Raw genomic sequence first — 26,077 nt, forward strand, 5'->3', positions numbered from 1 at the left:
GCTTAGCCTAGTGTGCTGCCCCACTGGTATTTTGCTCCTTCTGTCCATTCATCCAGATATAGAACACAACAAGTAACATTACACCTACAACAAGCCAGAACTATTGGCTTTGTCATTGGGCGGTACTGCCTATTGTATAAGGCGTCTAGCATTGAAGCATCGGGTCAGCTCAGCCAATGTTAATGAACTGCACAGAATTGTGAAATGCTGATTGGCTTTGAAGTGAACACGTTCCTCTGTCCAAACAGTCCACAGACAGCCGATAAGTGCAGCTCAGTTTGGAGCCGGGTGGGCTGGGCTAGAGGTGTGCCTGGTCTGTCAAGGTGATAACCTTCCCCCAACCAGTCAGACCAGATTTGGTGGCTGTTGCTTCCTAGCGTCTGAACTAAAAGGTAGGACTAAGGATAAAGTACGGGAACGGGGTGGCTGAGTGCAACTAGAACTATCTCCACTGGAGCGCCCTTACAACGTCACAGTCTGACAACTGGCAGCCAGGCATTCGCTTAGGCTGCTACCCAAGTTCCTGGAGTTCAAGCCAGGACAGTGACTGCTTTTCAGGGTACGGCAAGATATGGTGGGGCAGTTCAGTAAGGCGCGTGGAATTGCTAGCGTGTATTGACACTAGATATTCTTTTTTATGTGAAACTAGTTCAAGTAGCACCATTCTGCCACACTGACTTCCTGCCTAACATGCCACACATTTACAAATCAAGGGGTTTGCAAGAGATTAGCAGACTTAAGTGCTGTGTAGAATGTAATTTTGAAACGTTTCTTCTAGTGTAAATGGTACCAACTAGAAGTAGTCCGATTACATTACCGTCCTATTTAGTGTGTCCTTGATCATGTAGCATCCTTTTGTGTCGCAGGATTATAGAGGACTCTGCTGCTGGATCCCCAAAATATATTACTTGTATTTACGTACAATAAGTAGTTTTGCAGGGCAATCATCGGTCAGGAAGCCATTTAATAAAGGCTGTTTGTTAGAGCAAATACATCTACAAAGGCGCAGCTAATCTTAAAATCCATAATGCTTTGCAGTGCTTACTATTATTAATGATTTGGAGCTGCGTATCCATGTCAGTACATCTTGCAAACCAGGATGTCAATACATCACTGCGTGAAAAGTACTCTATTGCAGGCGTAACAATGCTTTTATTGAATAGGTCACTGTGACCAACATTTCTTGTTTTTACCCGTTGCCTGCCCAAGATCAGGATGCAGGCACACGGAACCGGCACCTCCTCACCACTTCTTGTCAGCCAATAGCAACCCCCATGCCTAGCATACACCGAGAACTACACTGCTATGGCACTGCACTACCAACTGCCTGCCTTCCTGCCCCTACACTGTTACCCCGTGGTGCAGCCACAGGACAGTGGCTACATTGCCCTTGTCTGCCTCGCAACACGTTGTTCCTGCCATGGAGGTTTCCCACATCCGGGTGCAGTTAATAAGTACAGGGACCCAAAGATATGTGGCATCGCAGAATAAGAACGGACGTGGTACAAGTAGGCTTTTTTTTATTTATTTATTAGTTTTCACTTTTATATGGCGCAAACTTTACCTGCAGGTATCAGAGCGCTTTAAATCAGCATGCTTATAACAAGCAAGACTAGCACTCTATATTACTGCCAACTTTGCTTAGCATAAGCAACAGCTAACCATTCACAAACAATGTTTATATACCAATTGCAAATTAAAAAATTAATGCAAAGCATTGTCATTTACAATGCCAGTAACTCAAACTTTAATGCTGCGAGACCTATTGCATTGTAAATGCTTGTGTTGTCTTGAGTTTGCCAGCCTTGGCAATTAGGCAGAATAGTAACAAGGTATTGCTAATGTTGGATTGCCTCACAGATAAAAGAACATTGTTGTAGTGTCAAACCTTCTGTAATTAATTTTTTTTTAATCTACAGGCAATCTTCAGGCTCCTCTTGGGTATGACAAGTTTAGCTATTCTTGGCGAAGCAAAAAGGGGACCAGATTCCACCAGTCTATAGGCAAGCATTATTCCCCTGGCTATGGACAAGGCGATACACTGGGCTTCTACATCAGTCTTCCAGATGACACGGAGACTGCCAATGCTGTGCCCGATACCTACAAAGATAAGGTACCCAGATTTACTTTACCGTATGGCTTGAGTAAATATGGTTTTAGAAATGGACATCAGTATGGGGTCAGTTGGGGTAGCGACTGCATACTTCTGGCTTGCCCTTTGCTACCTCCAACACTGGTCTTGCTGCCCTTGATTTCAGGGGTTAGAAAGACTGAATAAAGTAAGAGATCCTAAACAGGCCTTCAAAACCCCTTGCCTTTCAGCTTCCCTTTCAACAAAAAGTAGGATGTTGTAAAGTGACTAATCCAGAGACTGGGAATCGCCCATTTTGTTTGGCTCATTGTGTGATAGTACTTCTACCTGAAGCATTTTAGTGAATAGGTACCCTTGGAAAAGCGTGACCAGTTCTGAAATTTATACAGCTTAGTGATTCAGTAAGAAATGATTTGGTTCGGAACTGTCCTAAAGCTATTGGATTTTAAAGATTCTGTAGAATTGATGGGTTGTTAGAGAACCTTTGAGACTACAGGTCAAACTTCTATTTCATCTTTTAGCAAAATTCGAACCAAGAGAAATTGCACTGTTCACTTGCATTTAAAGAGGATGTTCATTATGATTTTCAAAATTGAAAGCAATTGTTTTTATTTACATTGTGCGTGATCAGTTTGCATTGCAAGCTACCTGGAAAACTAATTTATGGAATGATGTTTAAATAGGAAACCCTTCTGTGTTTGTTCTCAGTTTTGTGTGGTTACTTTTTTCATGGAAACCTGTGCATTTAAATTAAGTGTGTAAATCCAGCAGTTTTGTTAACCTCCTTCTTACAATCATATGGAAGAGCAGGTACAAAGAAAAGCTTCTCTCATGCTTCATCTTTTTCTGTAGGATTTTAAAGCCATAATCTGTCAATTTTCAGTACATTTTTCTCTTCAGTGACCAACTGAGCAGTAAGACAAAGGCTTTGTAGTGCAAAAGCTGGGCAGGTTATTGTAGCATAGACCGATTTCAGCAGGTGTCTTGTACCTGGGGTTGATAGCCAGTGGTCTGAACAGTGCCTGCAGAGTTTTGAGTAATATGCAATGTTGGACTTAGCCCTTTTAGCAGGGTCATCCCTAAACTTGTTGCCTTTCTCCTAGCCTTTTTTCTGTCATGGTGTTGGTGGTTTTAGGACTCTGGGCACTTTAGCACTGCTGTTCAGTGTAAAGTGTGTGTGCTCTCTGTGATAAATATGGCAAGATTGGTCTACACCTGTTTGGCCTATTTAATTTACCTGTCAGTCCCTTGTAAAATGGTATTGCATATACCCAGGGCTGGTAAATTAAATGCTAATGGTGGAGTTGCAGTGCCGATTGCGACACCCACTAAAGTAGCCTTGCAAACCGATCTCAGGCCTCTGCCATTGCAGGGCCTGTGCGCTCAGTGTTACTGCCGCTGTGACGTGACACCTAAAGTGTGTGCCATGTACCTTAAAAGTGTGACATGTCCTGGTAGTGACAAACAGCCATTTTGGTTTCTCACTACTGTGGGGCTGCCCTCCCATTGGAATGCATTGGGGATTCCCTGATAAGTATTTCAGTAGTAATTCCTGATATAAGGAGCAGCGTGGTCCAGTTTGGTATGTTTGAAATGGTAATAATAAATGCTACGCAATGGTGTGCGCAGATTTATTATCACTATTTTAGAAATGCCGCTTTTAGAAGTTGGAATTTCTGTGTGCTATGTGTCTGCCTGTGAATTGCATGTCTGGCTTTTGAGTGACAGGGGCTGGGAGGTGTTTGTGGCTTCAGAAGGGGCAGGGCGAGTCAGCAGTAGACTGAATGGGACATCTGCATTGGGAGTAGTGGGAGGAGTAATCTGTGGTAATAGGTCTGTGCCTAGCCTGTACAATGCTGGCTCCGCCCCCTGTGGTGTCTCTGATCACTGAGCCCCCACCTGACAAAGGGGAAGAGGAGCCCTGTCAACAGAGTGCTCCAAATCCCCCTGAACCCGTTGCATCTGGTTCCCCCAAGCCCTGTGCTGCAGGCCAAGAGAATCTGTGTATAAATACTGGGGCTGTGACCCCATGAAAATGTGAGTTTTCAGATTTGCTGGGGCTTGCTGCTGCTGAGGCCTAGAAGGAGCCGCCATGGGAGCTTGCCTCCCTGCTGGAAGGCCCGGTGTGCTGGCCTCCCTGTGCCCAGCTATGCCCCAAGGATGCTGGAGGACTACTGTGAGCGCTTTTCTTTTACTTCCCAGGAACCTAAGGACTCCTAGTGCCTGGGATACATTTGTTCTTAGGGCCCCAGGAGGGGTCCAGGGGGGCCTGTGTCTCTTCTATTAATGCTATTTTTACATCTGCCTCGCCTGCTAGAGTGCATTGTAACGATGAGGGCATGTTGATAGAGAGTCCCAGAGAGGGGCTCAGGCGGCACAGTGGGGCCAGGGCTAATTTCTTATTCACAGCTGCGCTGCACCAGTGCGGGCCGCTGCAATGTGGCGCATTTTTGTGTTCAGAGCCCATCTTTGGTTATTTCCCAGTTGCGCCGCCGTAGCGAGCAACTGCAACGTTTTGCTGTATTTGTTTTGGTGTCCCCTTGGGGACCCACCCAGAGGGCCCAGTGAGTGCTCATGCCTACAGTGATGTTTACAGCTGCACAGCAATTAGTGGCAGCTGCAACGTTTAGGCCTGCGCAATTGCGCACTTTGGGATTCTGCTGCATTGACAGCCAGCCCTGAAATTTGGGACATAGGGCATTTGAGCCCTCTGAGAAGGCCGGTTGGCCAGGGGGACTGTGTCCGGTTGGTAGGGCGCAAGGCCCTAATGTGATTGCATAATTAGATTTATGCTTGTGATGCCAATGACATAATGTGTTTGTTTAGGCTGTTAATGTATAATTCATATAATGCATAATGGGTTTATGCTGGTGAGGCCTATTGCGTAATGTTTGTGCTAATGAGGTTTGGGCCTAATATGATTTATACCTAATGTGATTTATGCGTAATGTTATGCCTAATGTCATGCTATGGTATTTTAGGATGGTGTCTAATGCGATAATGCTTAGGTCATTATGGGACCAGTGGGGGTCTAACTAGTGATTAATATTTGGTATTGTATGTGCATGAAATTAGTATTTCATCAACCTTATATATTTTTCACCTGAATAAATGGACCAATTCAGTTCTGTTAGTAATGGTACATGGGATCATTGCTCTGGTCCTGACGAAAAACCTTAGGGGTGAGGCTTGAAACGTGTAGACCAGGAGATAATCACCCATCCTAGTGTAAGTCTCCAATCGCCACTTTTTAGCAATACCCGCAGCAGGGTGGGAAGAACCAGATGATGAAGCATGCCACCTTTGGTCACTTTGGTAGGTGAGGATTATTTTAAGAAACCTCATTGCTTTCCTTAAATCATTATCTAAACCCTGATAGGGAAGTTAGTCTAATAGCAAGCAGACTTCTTTTGGTTATGTTCTTAAGAAAAATTAGACCGTCCATCTAACGGTCCACAAGAATATGCATGTTAGAACCGGCTGTCTCTAGTTGGCAGAGGTATACATTTCTGACAAATAGGGACACTCCTTTTCTAGTCAGGGCAAGGGGATCACACCCTTTGATAACCCCTGCTCACCCCCTTGGTAGCTTGGCAGAGCAGACAGGCTTATCTCAGAGGCTGTGTGTTAAGCATTTATGACCACATACAGTAATAAAGTGAATACACTACAAATGGACACGACACCGTAGTATTATAAAAATAAGGATCTTTATATAAGGCTTAGCACAAGACCAAATAACGACAAAAATATACACAATCTTAATAAATAATCTTGGAAGGGAAAATAATAGTTCAAAGGTAGTTTCTTCTTTAGCACAAAGTCTTTTTGTATCAAAGCAACTCTTCTTCCTGGAAACACAGTTCTTAGCAACAATGTAACCCACACAGGAGTTACACGACGTCGAGGCAAAGTTAATCCAAAGGTTCGGCGTTGACCGCGAGGAGCGCTACGTCGAGCCCGGAGTCACACGGACCCCCAACAACACAGTACCTTAGGAAAATGAAGCACACGATGATCAGCGGCGTCGAGCAATCCGGCGTCGCGTCTTCGGTGTCGATCAGGCCTCAGCAGGCGTCGTTGTCGATGATACAGTTGCACAGTGTGAGCAGCGCTCACGGCGTCGAGAGGGCACGAGGGCGACGCGATCAGCAGCGGTGCAGACACGAGGTCCCTTGGAGCTGGAGCCGAACTCACTACTCACTGGCGTTGCTGCTGGCGTCGATCGGGCCTGGCGGCCGGCGTCGAGGAAGCGGGACACTTGAGCCGTCACTCACGGTGTCGAGCTGGATTTGGCGACGCCCGTCGGCGTCGAGATTGCTGGTTCTTTCAGAGGTGCTGGATTCACAGGTTCCAGCAAATAGCACTTTAAGCAGATGAAGTCCTTTAGCCCTGTGACTTCAGCAGGAGACTGGCACTCTTCCAGTCCTTGGAGATTTTCTTAGCAAGCGTGAGAGTACACACACAGTTCCTCTCTCCTGGTTCCTTGGCAAAAAATAAAGAAGCACTGCAGGATTCCCCCCAGCAAACAGCACACTGGCAGAAGGGGTAGGCAAGTCCTTGGATCATCAGACTTCTTGTCCTTGGTTTCAGGGTTTCTTGTCAGAAGTGATCTGATTTCTTGGTTCAGGGGTCCTTCTCTTATACCCCTTTTCGGCTTTGATCCCTTTGTCCATGCAGGGGAATTTCCCAACATCCTGGGTCTGTTGTGGGTGGAGCCAGGCAGCAGCACCTGGCCTATTCACTGAGCAGGGCTGGGTCCTCAGACGCCCAGCAGGAGGTGGAGCCAGCATTGTCACTGGCAGGAGCAGAGCTATCGGCCTCCTGGTAGGAGGTGGGGCTAGGCTCGTCCATGGCAGGCACAGAGCCATCAGCCGCTTGGCAGGAGGTGGAGCCAGCATTGTATCAGGCAGGGCAGGCTATCAGCAACTACTCTCCCCCTACTCTCAACGCAAATGTCCCACTCATCCCACACTGACTCATTCAGACCTCTGGAGCCACCCAGCTCCTGTCACACACACGCAAGACCAGCAGAAACCAGAAATGGTTAGACAAGAAAATAGACACTTTCTAAAAGTGCTATTTTCAAACCCAGAGTCCAAAAACCATCCACACCAACGGATGCGTAATTAAACCCCGAGTTCAGGGATACCAAACTCGACATTGCACCATGCTCCCCGAGCCAGCTAGGATCATAGCATTAATAATCCCGGCGGCCCATTGTAACTAATGGAGAGCAGCTTACCTCGCAATAGTGAAAACGAAGATGACTGTAATTCACTATTAGGACATACCAACTTGGTCAGGCGTGTCCTACCTTATACTTACAAGGCACCCTGCCCGCGGGCCTACCATAAGGGTGACTAACATGAAGTCGAGGGAAGGTTTAGGGACTGGCAAGTAGGTGTACTTGCGCAGTCAGCGTGACAGTACCAGACTGCACGTGGGTCTCGCAATGACCGACCCGTAGACATTCTTTTACGAGGCCGCTCTTGTGGGTGGCACAACACGTGCTGCAAGCCCACGAGCGGCATTTGTATTTACAAGCTCCGGCACTCCTGGTGCACTAGACTAGGGACTGACAGTAAACCAAATAAGCCAAACATGGAATACAATCGATACATCAATTTAACATAGGGAGCACTTGCGCTGTGGCACTGATCAGCAGTGGCACAGCGCCCAAAGCATATACCAGCAAAACAGTGAAAACAGTGGAGGCAAACAGAAAAAATGGAGGAGAGACTCAAGCTAATGATGTCAGGTCTAACAATGCACTAACTCAGTTCCTCTTGGGGCAAATGATTGATCAAGATAGAATTATGAAGCTTTAGATTCAGTGGTGTTGGAAGTGTTACAGAGAGTAAACACATTGTTACATTTGGTAGCAATTGTTTTCTTCTTAGAAACCTTGAGGTTCTTCATACTATTTTGTTATACACCTGCTAATGTTGCCTCATATTTTGGTGATGCCGGTCCTTCATCACTGGGGCTTCCACTATATGTTCATCTCGAATAATGTGGCTGCCCTTGTATCATGATGTAAGCAGTGTGCGTTGTGAGTTACATACTTGCATGACCACCGTTAACCTTTGTTCCGTTGGTCCTCAGTTTCTCTTCTCAGTGTACTTCTGTCCGTATTCAGATTTGTCACTTATGCTATTGGAAGCAGATATGCATTGTTTAAGTAAATTTTGATAAGTGTTTGCTGAATGTTTTGATCTTATTTCATAGGCTTTGATTAAGTTCAAAAGCTATTTGTATTTTGAAGAGAAGGATTTTGTGGACAAAGCAGAGAAGAACTTGAAGCCGACTGTTGGAAGCAAAGTAAGTGCCTTACTTGAAGAAAATGATGGTTTAAGGGTGCTATGTGGGTCAGATGACGCCAAGCAATCTGAAAAAAGGCAGCCAACTGAGGCGGAAATTCTATATGGCTGTAGTGTTGTGGGTGAGGCAAAGTGGAGGTAGGGTAACAGGACACTAGAGTAATTGTGGCAGCTTATTAACAAGGAAGAGGGAATGGTTTTCATTGGGCATATAAGGGGCATCGGGTGCAGGTGACTGTAGAGATGGGACACCTAGTTGGTGGTTAGATTAGTGAATGAATCAAACTTGCTATGTATAGGGTAAAATGGATAAATGGTACCCGGTAAAAGGGTGTGGTAATGGAGAAAAGCAAGCAGATTACAATATCGGGAGAATAGAGTGAGTAAAGGGTAATAACATGGGGGGGGGGTTCTAAAAACAGACAGAGTAACAAAGTTGTTGACCACAAAATATGCAGACCTATATTAAGAATACTGTCTTTGTTGATGGACCAAAAAAATATGGCTCTTGGCAAACAAACCACATTGGCTGCCTAAATTGTGAAGGTGTAATAAAAAAAAAAACTGTACATTTTTTGGTCTAGTGCTTTCCCTAGTAATGTACCTACAACTTTCAGTGCATCCTAGTTTCTGTAAAATAAGACACCCCAACCCAATCTACCTGCACACAACTACACCTCTCTGCCCTCACCCCCTTCTCTCCCCCTCCCATTCCACTGCCTCCTTTTCCATTCTCGCTCTCTTCCCTCCAAATATTGAAACAAATAGTCCCTTTAGATGAGGATGTATCCAGTGCCTTTCATGTTTGATGCGCTAAAAGGGAGACTATGCCATGTTTAAAATTCATCCGCATAGGTTACCCACCTAGCAATATCTGTATTTGTGCAGTTAACAGTGGTATCGTTATGCTGCTGGAGTGGGATAGCAAAAGTCTTTGTTGCTATCTCTTCGCAGCGACATGTTTTCACTAAGCACATAATGCAAATTAAATGAACTCTGGAGTACTCCATTGTATAATGGTCTCACCAAGATGACAGAAAAGCGATCTACAAAAGATATAAAACCATTGGAAGCTCCCAAGAACCATTCAACACTGGGGGGACAAGGGGTCCTACAATACTAGAAGTGCCAACGCACAATCATCCACTATTTGCAAAGCATAAGATCATCCGAGGGTGATGTGCCCTGAAAGTTATTCCATGTATACAGTATGCTACATAATGGGTATTTATTTTATTCTTCAGATTGTTTTCTACAAAAACGGTGTTAATCAAGGTGTGGCCTACCAGGATATATTTGAAGGTGTTTATTTCCCTGCAGTCTCTTTGTACAGATGCTGCACAGTAAGTATACACTATTTCTCTGTATACAAAAGTTCTCTGGCTCTTCTTAATGGGTAAATCTAAAACTATGCTAGCAATGCTTCCTTTCATCAAACAGAAGATCCCTTGCAGTCTCTCTACAAAAATTGACAATTGCTTAAACCATGGAAGAAACTGAACACGGAGCTTTCAGGTAGAGCCGATTGGGATGGCAAATATAAATTCCAATGTGTCCATACTGCGCAATTGTATGTTGCAATCAAAATGAACAGACTACATTTGTGTTGTTAAAACGAAGGGTGTCATTTAGCTTCAGATTTTTCTAACTACTGATTCCTAAGATTAAGCCCTGGTCGCCAGACTGGATCCTGACAATTTTGTAACTGTTCTCCCACACACCAGTAGGTGGCATCATGCAGCTATGTTCATTTTCCATAGCACCCCAGAAGTGATGGAGCAAAGCAGCATGTTTGTGCCACCCCTATGCAATGATGTAAGTTTGTTTATTTTTGTGCCTTCAAGCATGGATCCGGTGCTCTGCTCTCACCTTCCGATTACTCATAAAAACCTTGAACATGGTGCTAGCGAACAATTTTCCCATCCAATGGCTGTGCCTCAAATACAGGAAGTAGCTGTCGGCCGTGCAGCCACACAAGGTGTGCCTGTGGTGCATGAGCTCCTGATACGACTCAAAAGTAGTGTGGTTCATGTTCCCTGATGTACCCGATGGCGATTTAGATTCCGGAAGGCAAAGCTGTACGTCACCAAACACAAGAGGTCATGCTCTTCCTCTAGTCCTGCTCACTCTCCAAGTAACTTGTTCTGTCAGTCACAGAGCTGTCCCACAGCTACTTCACTTCTTGCTCCAAATCTTCGAGTGAGTCCACGTCCAAGCGGAAGCATAAGAATGTGGGGCAGGATTCGATCCCATCCTACCACTGATTCCAAAGAGAACATGCAAGGGCATCAAGATGTAAGTTGCATACCACAAGGTCACCTGCCACAGAATAGAGTCCTAGATTGGTCCAGACATACCCTGAGATGCTCAGGCCATTGTTATCCTCGCAGCAGATTAAGGCCATGCTGCAAATTTTCAGTTCACTTTGAGATCACTCATTCAGACCTTTCGACCCTCCAGAACTACAGGAGCCGCAAGTCAGATTACTGCAGGCGGTCCTGAGGACGCAGGACCCCACGTTGCCGTTTGGAGTTTTATTCAGCAGACTGCAGGCGGTCTGGCTACCTTGAGAACAGGAGGATTCTCCCTGTCTCCACATTTACGGCACAGTAATTCTTTAAGCGAACACGAGATGCGGTGTATATTTACACGCATACGGATTGAATTTAGAGGAAATAGCTGAAAATTGCTGATTTTGAGCAACATCGTGGATTCAATCAATTCTTTGAATCTAAAAGATATTTTGTCTTTAATGGGGCATTGTTAGTTTTAATCCTGAGAAAGGTTTTTGGCCTGGAATCATTTGCCATAACCGAAACGTGTCGATGCATTTAAGTGAAAATACACTGAGTAACTGAACAAAGAAACTCCTGTGATTGTGAAATTAAACGTACAACCTGGAGTAGGATTCAACTATTTAGAAAACTTGTGTATTTTCCTTTTTTAACTGGAATATTTTTCCTTGTGTACTGACCCTTTAGGTTTGTGTATATGTATATGTTTTATGATATTAATACAATGTTTTTAATTTACCAAAATAAAATGTACATTTTATGTATGACTGCATTATGTTTATCATTTTCTGCTTCTAGTTTGTGATATTGAAACTATTTGCTTGCATGTATGTTGAGTTCTGAATTGTGGTCAGCATATAAGTTCACCCAAAGGGGAAACTTTCTTGACAGTTGGTCCTCCTGCACAGACAGTCCCCTTAGGGCCCATTACCAGAACCTTCCCGAATCTGGTATAGACTTCCACTGTAGGCCCCAAGGTCCATACTGGTCCCCTGCTGCCCGTACCAAACCCGTTGATGTGTAGCCAATGTCCATGTCGAACTCCACATGGACATCGGCTAGAGCTTGAACGAGGTCACGCTATGAAGTTAGAAAAGCACAACTGATTGTTTTGCAGCCTGACTCTACACTTAGTGCCACTACTGCCTCGCAATTATCAACAGAGCTCCATTTTGGGGGGGGGGGGGGGGGGGGGGGGGTGGTTGTAGCTCTGATACTGTGCCAATGCATAATGCACCTCAGGATACTGATAATGGGGACGGAGTAGGCTTGCTCCCCACATCATTTTATGAATGATGCCTTAAACCTTGATTTACATAACTCAAGTGTGCTTGATGGCTCAACGGAGACCATAGTTCCTTCAAAACGGTGTGCCTGAGCAGATGAGCACACGTTGATTTCTTGCTGCACAGAGACTAGTAAACAAACACAAGGAGAAGATAGACTGAGCTCTGAAACTTTTCAGACACTCATCCCCAGTCACAGATCTGGGTTGAATCCATCATCATTATTTAGCTCACTTCGCCACCTCAGTTCAGACCGCGCTATATGAAAATCAGTCTTGACCCTGTGCCTCATAGGAACAGTTCAGCCCAAACTGCCAAGCCAGATCTTCCCTGAACCGTAAACAAACAAAACAAGTGATGGACAGAATGTGGATCAATGTCACACATTCACCCCAGTCCAAAGATCTGGGCCCAAATCCATCGTTTATTTGCACTCCACACCACCCTGGGTTAGACAATGGCGATATGCAAATCAGCTCTGACCCTGTTGCCCCATGGGAACAGTCCAGTCCGAACTACAAAAGCCATGTCCTTCCCAGAACGGAATCAAGCATCCGAGGACCGGACCGGTTTCGAGGTAACACCTCTCATCAGCCCGGCTAGCTTGACTCCAGTGGTGTGGAGTGCCTGGGACCCACGTCTGAGCATCCCCAGCGCACTTATGGCGGCAATTGCAAACAAAACAAGTGATGGACAGAATGTGGATCAATGTCACACATTCACCCCAGTCCAAAGATCTGGGCCCAAATCCATCGTTTTTTTGCACTCCACACCACCCTGGGTTAGACAATGGCGATATGCAAATCAGCTCTGACCCTGTTGCCCCACTTGTTGTTTTTGCAATTGCCGCCCTAAGTTTCTGCTTCCTCTGTATTAATAGAGTGCATAGCATTTAAGGTGGTGGTGCGGGGACATTGCGTGGGACAAGCTGTGGGGGTGCGTAGGGAACTAGACCGCGAGTTGCTGGATAGAGATGGAGAAATACAGGAGTTGGACAATCTTAAGAGACAGCGGCGCAGGCCCATGCACTCCTTCTGGACAAATGCACGCAATACACTGACACTCTGGAGCGACTTAGGTCCCATGACTACAAGGCATATATGGAGAAAGTAGAAGGGGAGGAGGGATGGGCTGGTCGTCTCCTGTCCTGGTTGATTCGGCCAGAAACGCACAGGTCTCCGATTATGCGCATACGGACGGCTGATGGTCTAACCCTGCATGATCCAAGAGAAATTAACGCTCTGTTTAGGAACTACTATAAGGCCCTTTACGACACCCCCCTCACCCCACCTCCAGGACCCCCTTGGAACTGTTGATGCTTTCTTGGATCCGTTAGATCTCCGCACATTGGACGCTGAAGCATGTGAGGAATTGGGTAGGCTAGTGACTAGAGGAAGTACAGGGAGCCATTGCTGCTATGGCTAACGGGAAAATCCTTGGCCCAGATGGCCTGCCGGGAGAATTCTAGAAGAAATATTGTACTGAATTAGTCAAAGGCTTGTGACCTTGTATGCGGAGTCTCTTCAATTGGGTTATCTGCCGGACACCAAGGGGGATGCATTGGTTGTCCTACTCACCCAAGACTGCGTCCCCGGATCCCGTGGTAAAAGATTATAGGCCCCTCTCAATGCTCAATACTGTCTTTAAGATACTTAGTAAAGTACTGGCGCTCGGCTACTTCCGCATATGCAGGACCTAATTCATCCAGACCGAAATGGGTTTATTCCGTCCCGCAACACCTCGTATAACTTCCGCCGACTATATACTTGGTGCTGTACCACCCAGAAGCACACGCTCTCCGGCGGGCCTCCATGCTGTCAACTGCCTACCTGCTAACTGTTATGAGGCAGCTGGGTATGGGTGATGGATGAGTGGCTTGGGTACGACCATTTCCCCACAATATCTCGTAACACGAGGCACCCGACAGGGCTGCCCCCTGTTGCCACTTCTATTCGCCTTGGAGATAGAACCTTTGGCCGAATTATTCTGACAGGGGTGTTTGGCATGGGTTTGACAATAGGGGACAGGACCTATATTATTTTGTTTTACGCAGCTGATTTATTACATCTGTAATGTTGTTCAGGGGCGAAAATGGCTCTGCAACATCTGGATTCATTTGGGGAACTGTCAGTTCCGGTCCCCCCAGAACCCCCCCCCCCCACCTGCACAAAAGGACTGGGAAATGTAGGTTGGCTAGCCGTGAAGCACATTGTTGAAGTGAGATAAGGCGCTCATGGAGCCCTGAAGTGAACAGATTTGGGGACTCTTCCCCACCCCTCCACTCACCCCCACCTGCGCTCATGGAGGCTACCCTTTGGTGGCGTGCATGTTAAAATGTGGTTCAAAACTACTCTGAATTTTCAGTGTTAAAGATATTTATAGTTGTGACCATGAAAAAAAATCTGTTAAATTGATCCTCACAGCCCTACTACTTAAACAATTCTCTTTTTGAGACTTCTGTACAAAGTAAGGAATAAGTAACAAAGAGGAGGGCCACATTGATATTTCCTTATTGTTGGAAAGTGCCTTTTTTTGCATAGTTACCCCCTAACCGTTTGCCTAGAACTGATGCCAACCTTACTAATGTGTGTGCTGGGATCCAGGCTCTAGCACTTGTGTTCTTTCCGAAAAACTGTACATTTGCATCCACAATTGGCAAAACCTCTGTTCCACATGCAAGTCTCTTGTAAAAGGTGCCAAAGGGCCTTATGACCAGAGAGTCTCTGAGGGCTACAGCATGTATTATGCCACTCTCCGAGACTCCTCACCTGGCGGATACTTCCTGCCACTGCAGCCTGTGTGTCCGAGTGGGACTCCAAACCCAAATGTCGACATGGCACCCGTCCTTGGGGGCCATGCCTAAAGAACACTGATTGTGCCATGGAGAAGTCACCCCTCTAGCAGGGCGTACTATACCACAGGTGAGGGCACGGTGACACGAGCACTGGGCACCTACAGTCTCTGTGCCATTCACAGACATTGTAAGTGCAGTGAAGCCATTTTGAGCGCATGTACTGAGAGGTTGTCATCACGAACTCTCCAGCTCCATGATGGCTTTACTGAAGACTTAGAAGTTTGGTATCAAACTTCTCCGCACATTAAACCTGCACTGATGCCGGTGTCTGATTTATTTTAAAGTGCACTCTGCGGGCATCTTAGAGATGCCTCTTGAAACGTGACCATTCCTGGTGGTGTTCCTGACTGGCTACCAGCCATCTGCCACCATAGACATGTCTCTGGACCCGAGAGCCCTCCGCTCTCTGGGTCTGGAAACAAAGCACATCCTGAGCAGAGGTGTCATGCCTCCTCTCCCTGGATGGGCCGGGTCCATGAAGGGGGAGTTTCAAAGGTCAGCCACCTTTGTTAGCTACCACCAGGCTTTTGCTGCAATCTGCAACTGGCTCCCCCCGGTTTTTACCCCCATTTGGGCACAGGAACCGGCGGGAAAACCTGGCCAGGAAGAGAGGTGTACCCACCTTTGCCATCCCCACCCTTCAGGTGGAGGAGGCGAGGTGAAGCACACATCTTGGTCACCTCCATCTTTAAGATGATGGGACTCAGCCCATTAGGAGGAGTATTATGCCCCTCTCCCACTGAAGGATGGCATACGAGGGGGTGTTAACACCCCAAGCAGGGGACCCATTGGTCCTGACCTGCACACACCTGTAAAACCCCTCAATCTAGTATTTACGGGTGCCCCTGAACCTTACCTATTCAGTTTTGATGGACTAAAGAAAAAGACAGAAGATAGTCGCTGCCGGACCGGGATCTGAACAGCTACAGGAAAAACTCTGCAAGAACCCCGTCACCTGCACCCAATTTGACCTCTGGACCAGCTGTACTTCCAGAAACCTTGCCTGGCCTCCAAAAAAATCCCAGAGGCCCTGCAAACTTCGCTAAAGTGCCCAAACTTTGCCAAAGTGGCAAGAACCTCCCTCCAGATAAGAGGCTCTTGTCCCCAGCGTCCGCTGGTACAAGAACCGCCACAGTGAGGACCGACACTGGTGTTGATGTGATTCACTGCCACAAAAGAACTCCGACCGCAGTGGCAGAGGACCGACACTTGTGTCTATGAGACTGCCTTGCAGAAGAAAAGCATCCCAGAGAGACTGACTCCACGACCTTGAGGGTTCCTCTCGGGCCCCATTGACCCTAGCTGTGCCCAGCTTGTGTCTGAGAGCCCGTAATCTCCTGCAAGTGGCACCGTCCGACTCCTGGCGCCTCTTACTCTACTGCCCGACCGCGACCTCCTGGTGATGGTCTGACGGTGCCGGAACTCCTCCAGCCTAAGTTCAGCAGCCTGCTGCCAGCGACCTCACCGGTAACTCTGTTGGCGGTCTGCTGAAAACCAAACTGCTTCATTAATCTCTCTGGACCGTGAGGGTAAATCTCATTGCTGATATCGACCGCCTTGGCATAGATGCTGAATCCCTCACCTCGATGTGCCCCCAGTCCCCCACGACAGACGTTGCCCGCAGTGTTGGCCTGAGACCACCCGAAGACTATCTGAAAGGTGGGTACTTACTTGTAAGTCCATCACCTGTCTTTCCCTCCACAGGATTACATAGTGTTCTCTCTGTATAGCCTGAATGCGAAGTATTTTCTTTCCGACTGAAAAGTGTTCCTTGAATCACCAAACTTATCTACCTGAAATTTTTTTATATTGAAAGTATTGCAGCTTACCTGTAAGTAAACCTTTGTTCTTAAATATATTTCGAAGTATAACTTTTTATACTTACCAACTGGTCTGGATTCAGTCTTTGAGTGTGTGATAACATTTCTTGCCTGAGTGGGTCAATAAATGCTTAACACCGCCCTCTGATAACTGCTCAACCACACTAACACAAATTGAGTTGTTCGTGTTATCTACTTTACCCTCTGCTATACCTCTGGGAGTCCCCTGAACTTAGTACACACTATACCTCGCTTTGGTATAGTTTATATAGAGTCTGCTTCCTACACTCCTAGTCATGGTCACCAGAGTTATGTGGCTTGGGAGGCCTAAATTATGTGGCAAGGTTGACTAAATTATGTTCCAAGTAAAGGTAAATCATGTGGCAGATTTAGTTATTGTATTGTTTCCATATTTTGTCATTTGTTCACAGGTTAACACGGTCTAGATAAATGGTTTACTACATTAGCACCAGTTTAACACTCCAATACAGCAGTAAGCAAACTGAAGGTGACCTGTCAATCTTTGCAACGGGCCTTCTCCTGCACAGGAACATATGTTGCTTTGTTTCTAGTAAGTTTTGACCTAGAATAGAATCTGCAGATTATGCAGCCAATGATGGATTATGTGGCAGATCCATACATATGCGGAAAACGCTGCAGATGACCAAAGTTATAGACCTGACTGGTTCATTGGGAAAAATTATGTTAGATGCCATAGGTCTAAGCTATCTCATTAAAACGTTCTGACACAGGAGTATACCTGATTTATTGATTATGAAGCACACTGTGTAAAGCCAATGGGCCTTTAAGGGTTATTACTGCACCCTTTTAAAGATTGCAAATGTATTTTGTTACATTATATCTTACAATTACAGTTTTTAGGCAGGGTTGTTGGTGTTTATTACCCCTTTGACAAACCTTAGGGGCACAAGATTTCACTGCAATAATTCTTCCTAGAATCTCTTTAGAAGGTCTGACAGACTTATTTGTCTGTTAGGATCTTTTATTTAAAAAATCATTTAAAAAACCTGTTTGTATGTCTTTATCTCTTTCTATTATTCATACGTATTATCCATACAAAAATACAGGTAGGGGATTAGGGTTAGCCATCTTCTGCTATGAATCGATAGGATTGCCCTGCGAGTTACATTTCTCTGTGCACATCTGCCTGAAAATCAGTGCACTTCAGTGCCAAGGCTGGTGGGCCAGTCCTTTAGTTTTCCATTTTCTACTTCTAGATCCCTTTTCATTTCCTGCCTTCTTTATTTTATCTTCCTGTTTAAAACATGCTCCACCTCCAAAAACAGTGCTATCTGAAAGAGACACGTTCGTGATAGATTCCTTACCTTAGAATATCCCCAGGCGTCAGACTGGATCCAGGATTTTTTTTTTGTGGCGTTGTGCTGTTCCGCATCCGTTACTGGTGCCTTATTCGCCAAGATGACGTCACAGAGACTACTTAGGCGCCGCCCATGTGCACTGACGTCAGTTCTTTCTTTTTCCGTGCCAGCAAGCGCAGATCCGGTTAGAGCTCATACCCTCGTCTCTTTTTGACTAACTTTTTTGAGACTTTTGTCTCTACTTCTCTTTTGAGTCTTTGACTCCTGGTGCCATGTAGGGATGCCTGGGTTTAAATCCTGCGGGGCCTGTCGCCGTATGATGTCGGTGGCCGACCCCCATGGCCTCTGTCTCTACTGTCTGGAGCGTGATCATGACTCCCGGTCATGTTCCGACTGTCTGGACATGGCTCCGAAGGCTTTCCGGGAGCAGTTGGGTAAGCTGCTGGAGGCCCAGCAGTCGTCTCCGCGTCGTTCGAGGTCCAGGGGGCAATCAAGGGACTGACCGCAGAGCCATCGTCATCGCTCCTCGGGGTCGAAGTCGTCATACTCCGTATCGGGTAAGAGACGTTATAAGAAGAAGTCAAAGAAGCGTTTACGTGCTCCGATGTACCCCCCGTCGGTCTCTGGACGAGGGGGCCAGGGGTACCTCCCCGCGGCTCCATAGGAGCCTGTGAGTCCCGCGGCCTACCCACCTTATCCGGGTCCGTCTGCGGCTCCGGCCTTGGTGCAAGATTTTCTTGCTGCCATGGACCGCCTTTTTAGGCCTCAGGTTCCCGCCGGCATGCCTTCGGGCCCTGCGGTCACACCTGAAGGGCCTCTCTTACCGCCGGCTCCGGCGCCTCAAGGTCCTCTGCCAGTGGCTCCGGCGCAGAGAGGTCCTCCGCCGGCGACTCTGGCCCTGGTGCCTCCCACCGTTCCGTTCCCGGCACCGCAATGAGTTCCGTTCGTCCCACCACTGCCCTTTCCCTGGTTTATGGACAATTTTGCTCCAGGTTGGGACCCTAATTGGAACAAGGAGCCAGATCGGCACCGTTCCCGGCGCCGTTGGATCATTTATATTCCCTTGTCTCTCCCTTGCCGCTGCAGCCTGTGCCACAGGCTGTGTAGGCGGGGGGGACGACTGGAAGGGGTCCGGGGCCCCTCTTGCACAGCAGTGCGAGTCGGAGCAAGAGTGGGCGGAAGAGTCGGAGGATCCAGGTGGCCTTGGCCTCTCCTCAGAGCCTGGTTTTCATTCACCTCCTGCTGTAGCCATGGAGGAGTGCACCACATACATTGTGGTGCTCCGTAGAGCAGCTGAGGCCCTTGACCTTGATCTGCCTACAGTGACTCTCAAAAGTAACCTTCTCACTGAAGTCCTTCAGACTGCAGCAAGCTCTATGAAGCCTCTACTACCGTTCAATGAGGCGTTAACTGATGTGTTGGACACCTGGTCTAGACCAGCCACTGGAGTTCCTGTGGATAAGAACGTGGCCAGGCGTCATCGCCCAGCACCAGGTGACCCTGCCTTTTTAACAACTCACCCAACTCCGGAGTGCCTGGTCATCCAAGCCTCCACTTCCCAAAGCGCATTCCCTACCGCCCCGCCGGATAAGGAATCTAAGAAGCTGGTACAGTTTGGCAAGAAACTGTTTTCCTCTGCCAGCTTGGGGCTGTGGTAGGTGAACACCGCATGCCTCTTGGGCCGTTACACTCCCGCTGTGTGGGTAAGGTTTGCGCAGAGGCTGCTTGAGTGTCCAGAGGAAGTTCGGGCGGTGCTTTCCCAGGCTGTAGCTGAGGGGAAAAATGCCGCAAAGTTCTCCATCCGGTGTGGACTGGACACCGCCGACTCACTGGGCAGGACAACTTCCATCACAGTGGCCCTCCGTCGTCACACCTGGTTACGGTCCACATGGTTCTCAGGGGATGTTCAGAGCTCCCTTATGGACAATCCTTTTGATTGTACCCGCCTGTTTGGCGATAAGGAAGATACTGCGCTGCAGCCTTTTAAGGGCTCCTGGGCTACGGACAAATCCTTGGGTCTCTCCACCACGCGCCCAGCCACGTCAGCTTTTCGGTCCCTTTCGTGTCCATGGACACGTTTCTTTCAGTCAGAAACCTACGCAGAACCAACCTCAGCGCGGGCGCGGATGTGCTTCCCACCACGGCGGGACAGGAAGCCAGCGTGTGGGACAGTCCACTTCCGCTCCCGCAGCATCCGCCTCTAAACCTTGCTAGTCCGAGCTTTGGGGTGCACCCCACGCCGGTGGGCAGCAAGATTCGCCATCACCTTCTCCACTGGCATTTTGTCATTTCGGACAGGTGGGTGCTGCAAATCGTCCGATGGGGCTACTCCCTCCCCTTCGAGTCTGCCCCCCCCCCCCAGCCATGCCACCTCTGTTCCACTGCATGTCGGGGGATCACTTTGCAATGTCACGGCCCTCTTGGCCAAGGGGGCCATCAAGCACGTTCCTGGGCCAGAAGTAGGACGTAGTTATTCCCGCTCCCTTCTGGTCCTCAAGAAGGAGAAAGAGGGCCTGCGCCCCATCTTGGACCTCAGGAACGTCAACTGCTTCCTCCGGAAGGAGAAGTTCAAGATGTTGACTCTGGCTCAGGTCTTGGCTCCCCTCGACCCTGGAGACACGATGGTAGCGTTGGACTTGCAGGTCGCATATTTTCATAACCCGTCTTGCCGGCCCACTGGCGTTATCTGCGGTTCACGGTAGGCCAAGATCACTTTCAGTTTGCCGTGCTCCTCTTTGGCCTTACCAGTGCCCCTCGGGTGTTCACGGAAGTGTTGGCGGTGGTCGCAGCTCATCTGCGCAGATCAGGGGTTTCAGTCTTCCCCTATCTTGACGACTGGCTGTTTAAGGCAGGTTCACCCCAGGCAGTCGTCTCCCACCTCCAGACTACGGCCGACCTCCTGCATTTGCTGGTGTTCTCCATCAACGTGCCGAAGTCACACCTGAGTCCCTCTCAGAAGCTCCCCTTCATCGGAGCAGTTCTGGATTTGACACAGTATCCCAGACTCGCTCCAGAGGAGCGAGTCCGGGATATTCAGGCTATTATTCCGATCTTTCAGCTTCTATCCCGGGTTTCAGTCCGGATGACCCTCCGGCTCCTGGGCTTGATGGCCTCCTGCATCCTGCTAGTGCAACATGCCAGATGGCATATGCGGGCTCTGCAGTGGAACTCCGGTGTGGCGAAAGGTCTCTGTTCGAGGCATATGGGCTGCAGATGGTACATTATGAATAGATCGCCATCTGGTGTTGGGCTCGGATGATTGCACTTTGTTTTTCTCTTAGAGAGTCTTTTGTATCTTGGTGACTCCTCCCTTGGTTGGTAGTGCGCATGGGCATCGGCTCCATCCTTAGATTGTTTTTTTCCGCCATCGGGTTCGGATGAGGATCGAGACGCTCCAGATCAACTTCAGGGAAAAGTGATTTATCGGCGCGTATTCCCTTTCCAATTCGACGGTATTGTTATCGAACGTGTTTCATTTCCATTCCGGCGCGTTGCAAATTCAAAATCGAAGAAAAAAAACTTTGATCTACGTCGACGAACAGGAGGCCTTTCTCGACGCAGTCAAGCCCGGAGTCCATGGAAAGGACTCCATTCAAAAAATGTCCAACGTGTGGTGCTAAGTTCCCACACAAGGACCCAAACGAGGTGTGCAACCTCTGTCTATCGCCTGAACACGAATCCAGGGACTGCGAAGCCTGCGCAGCATTCTCCAAGCTAACGATTAGAAATCGTCGGGCTAGAAGACACGAGGTTTCCAGAATGCAGTCGGAGGCGATCCCGGAGCTGTTCGGAGACGAGCAAATTGAGGAAGAAGAGGATCAGTCTGGGTCAGAAGGGGACCAGTCGGATGTCGAAGAACTCGACGTGCAACAAACCGTGAGTGACGACGTCCCCTTACCGAAAACCCGACCCCGTGCGGTAACGACCCCGCCTTCGAGCCCGGTCAAACCGCAGAAAAAAGTTTCCGACGCCCCGCCCTCGGGCCCGGCAACGAAACCAAAACTGAAACCGAAATACTCGGCCTCCCACCATGTCGGATCCGAGAAAAGGTCGACATCGACTTCGACACCGAAGCTTCATACAAGGGAAAGCTCGGTATCGAAACATTCCATGTCGAAACAGAAACATGATTCGTCGTCCAAGACTCACTCGATACCCAGGAAGTCGGAATCGAGTAGACACTCGGTGCCGAAAACACCGAACACTGACGATCGAAAACATAAGCACCTTTCGGAACCAGGGCCTTCGGTACCGATTCAGGAGCAACAGACAGATCCCAAACAAAAGATTTTGTTTATCGATCCGCAAACTGGCAAAGTAGTGACGAAGAAGAGAAAGAATGAACAGACAGAAGATAAATCTCTTCCTTCAAAAAAGAGAACACTGGGGACAAATACAACTCCTCCTGCTTCTCCTCGACCTAAAGTCACACCCTCTTCTTCTATTCCTCACACTATGCCAAATATTCCTACACCTTCCACACCAAGACCATCTACACCTCAGTCTGATGTAGACAGTGATCCAGGGGAGGGAGAACCTCAAGGGGATGATGAAACCATCCCAGATGAGGATGACCCATGGGAAAATTATGACGTAGGGTCAGATGAGGACAACGACCCAGAGTTATATCCCTCAAAGCCTTCACCACCTGATAACACAGGGTTTGTACAGCTCATTAATAGGGCAGCAAAATATCATAAAGTAGATATACATACAGAACCTCAAATAGAGGATTTCCTGTTAGAGACGCTACCTAATGCACAAAGAACATCAGGTACTCTTCCTCTGTTGAAGGGTCTTCTCAGTCACACAGAAGAAATATTCAAAGACCCAGTGAGGGCTAGGGTGTTAAACCCAAGAATTGATAAAAAATATAAGGCGGCTCCAAAGGATCCAATATTTATCAAAGGGCATGTACCTCTGGACTCGCTTGTAGTTTCAAACGCTCGTAAAAGAGCAAACTCATTATCTACAGGAGAGGCTCCTCCACCTGATAAAGAGTCAAAATTAATAGATGCATCAGGCAAGAGAGTAGCATCACAAGCGGCAAACAGCTGGCGTATAGCCAATGCACAGGCACTACTTGCACGTTATGACAGGGCACATTATGATGAATTAGAAAAACTCATCACACATCTCCCCAAAGAACATCAGAAAAAGGCAGATCAGTTAATACAGGAAGGTAAAATAATAACTAATACTTCCATTAAGTGCGCCCTAGACGCAGCAGACACTGCAGCAAGATCCATCAACACCAGTGTCATGTTAAGGAGACATGCATGGCTTAGAATCTCAGGATTCAAACAGGAAGTACAAACGTCCTTACTGAACCAACCATTTGATCAAAAGACACTTTTTGGTTCAAGCACAGATGAGACCTTAGAAAAAATGAAAAAAGATACAGAAACGTCGAAGTCAATGGGAGCATTGCAACAGCCAACACAAAGAGGTTCCTTTCGTAGATCCACCTATAGAGGGGGCTCAAAAAATACAGGAACAAGTCAGCAATCCACCTCTTTCACACCTACATCACCCAAAGGCAATTCAAGAGGAAATTACAGGGGTAACAACAACAAAGGTAGAGGCCGCGGAAATAATAACAACCGCAACGCCTCAACCCCAAAACAGTGACTTCATAGAACTCCCCCCAGACCACATAACACCGGTCGGGGGACGTCTATCACAGTTCCTACCTGTCTGGGAAAACATCACATCAGACAAGTGGGTGAGACAGATTATCCAACATGGTTATTGCCTGGAACTCACAGCTACCCCACCAAACATCCCCCCCAAACAGCGTCCACTGAGTCAGGATCATCTGACATTGTTAAAAGAAGAAGTACTAGCACTTCTACAAAAGCATGCAATAGAGAAGGTCCCAAAAAATCAACAAGGGACAGGAGTATACTCTCTATACTTCCTAATCCCCAAAAAAGACGGGTCCCTAAGACCAATATTGGACCTCAGACCTCTCAATGCTTACATAAATTCGGAACATTTCCACATGGTCACGCTCCAACAAGTACTCCCTTTACTGAAGAAAGGGGACTTTCTTTCTACACTGGATCTAAAAGACGCTTACTTTCATATCCCAATTCACAAAGCCCACAGAAAATACCTAAGGTTTGTAGTAGAAGGACAACACTATCAGTTCAAAGTCCTTCCGTTCGGTGTCACAACAGCACCAAGAGTTTTCACAAAATGCCTAGCTGTGGTGGCAGCACACCTAAGACAACAAATACATGTCTTCCCCTACTTGGACGATTGGCTAATAAAGGCCAAGTCACAAGAAGAATGTCTTCACAACACACAGAAGACAATTCAATTGCTGCACCACCTAGGGTTTACGGTGAACTACAAAAAGTCACACCTGCAACCAAACCAGATTCAGCAATACCTGGGGGCTACGATAGACACAGAAAAGGCAATAGCATACCCCAACCCAATCAGGATACAGACAATGGTCGGGTTAATACAAAGATTTCAACCACAACACTCACTACCAGCACGAGTGTTTATGCAACTGTTAGGCATGATGTCCTCCTGCATACTGCTAATACCACATGCCAGGCTACAAATGCGTCCACTACAGGAGTGTCTAGCGACACAGTGGAATCAGGCTCAAGGTCAGATTACAGATCTGGTGTTGGTAAACGACCGGACGTATCGCTCTCTGAAGTGGTGGAACACAGAAAACATTTCCAAGGGACGGTCATTCCTAGAGCCAATTCCACAAGTGATAATAACAGCGGACGCATCGCTCTCCGGATGGGGAGCGCATATGGACAAATACACAGTGCAGGGGAAGTGGAGTGTGCAGCAAAAGAAACTGCACATCAACTACCTAGAACTATTAGCAGTATTTCTAGCACTAAAGGCTTTCCAAATGCAAATAACAAGCAAGGCAGTCCTGATCAGAACAGACAACATGACTGCAATGTATTATATTCAAAAACAGGGGGGGACACACTCTCTCCAACTATCCAAACTAGCACAGGACATTTGGAGATGGGCCATTCCTCAAAAGATTTATCTGTTAGCAGAACACCTACCAGGAGTTCAAAATCAGATAGCAGACATCCTAAGCAGACAGTCAGAACAAGTACACGAATGGGAGCTGCACGACCAAATACTGCAGCCATTCTTCCAGAGATGGGGGCAACCAGAGATAGATCTGTTTGCCAATCATCAGAACGCAAAATGCAAAAACTTCGCATCCAGGTACCCACACCAACGGTCCCAGGGCAATGCACTATGGATAAATTGGTCCAACAAATTTGCTTACGCGTTCCCTCCTCTCCCACTAATTCCGTTACTGGTTCGGAAACTGCAGCAACACTCAATGACAATGATACTAGTGGCACCCACGTGGGCAAGACAGCTGTGGTTCACCACGCTACTACAACTCTCACAGGTGCCACATCAAAAACTAAGATTATTACCCATGCATCTTACACAGAACCATGGAGAAATAATGCACCCAGATCCCAAACAACTGAACCTAGCGATCTGGCTCCTGAGGTCATAGAGGTTGGATATTTAGATTTACCACCAGAATGTATGGACATCATTAAACAAGCAAGACGTCCTACCACCAGAGCATGCTATGCAGCAAAATGGAAGAGGTTTGCTATACACTGTAACAGTAAGCACATCAACCCTCTGGACGCATCCACTAAACAAATCATTTGCTATTTACTACACTTGCAGCAATGTAACTTAGCATATACCTCTATCAGAGTTCATCTCGCAGCCATAGCGGCGTACCTACAAAACAGGCAACATCTTTCCCTGTTTAAAGTACCAGCAATTAAAGCTTTCATGGAGGGACTCAAAAGAGTCATTCCATCAAGACGACCACCTTCCCCAGTCTGGAATCTCAACATAGTACTTACCAGACTAATGGGGCCACCCTTTGAACCTATGCATAGGTGTGAAATACAATTCCTCACATGGAAGGTGGCCTTCCTCATAGCTATCACGTCACTTAGAAGAGTAAGTGAGTTGCAGGCTTTTACGATTCAAGAACCATTCATGCAGTTACACCAAAATAAGGTGGTTCTTAGAA

General features: G+C 47.3%; 1 protein-coding gene across 2 annotated transcripts in view; it reads left to right on the plus strand.

Annotated features, from left to right (window-relative positions):
- The window catches only part of ASH2L (ASH2 like, histone lysine methyltransferase complex subunit), a 247,416-nt gene that overhangs the window by 188,983 nt on the left and 32,356 nt on the right, over nucleotides 1-26,077 (plus strand). For both annotated transcript variants that reach the window (XM_086944037.1, XM_086944038.1), the window contains 3 exons: nucleotides 1,920-2,113; nucleotides 8,324-8,416; nucleotides 9,660-9,758. In XM_086944037.1, the coding sequence (XP_086800163.1) occupies nucleotides 1,920-2,113; nucleotides 8,324-8,416; nucleotides 9,660-9,758 (386 nt within the window). The remainder of the gene's footprint in view (nucleotides 1-1,919; nucleotides 2,114-8,323; nucleotides 8,417-9,659; nucleotides 9,759-26,077) is intronic.

This window comes from Lissotriton vulgaris, chromosome 11, assembly GCF_964263255.1.
Source record: "Lissotriton vulgaris chromosome 11, aLisVul1.2, whole genome shotgun sequence".
NCBI classification, from domain to species: domain Eukaryota; kingdom Metazoa; phylum Chordata; class Amphibia; order Caudata; family Salamandridae; genus Lissotriton; species Lissotriton vulgaris.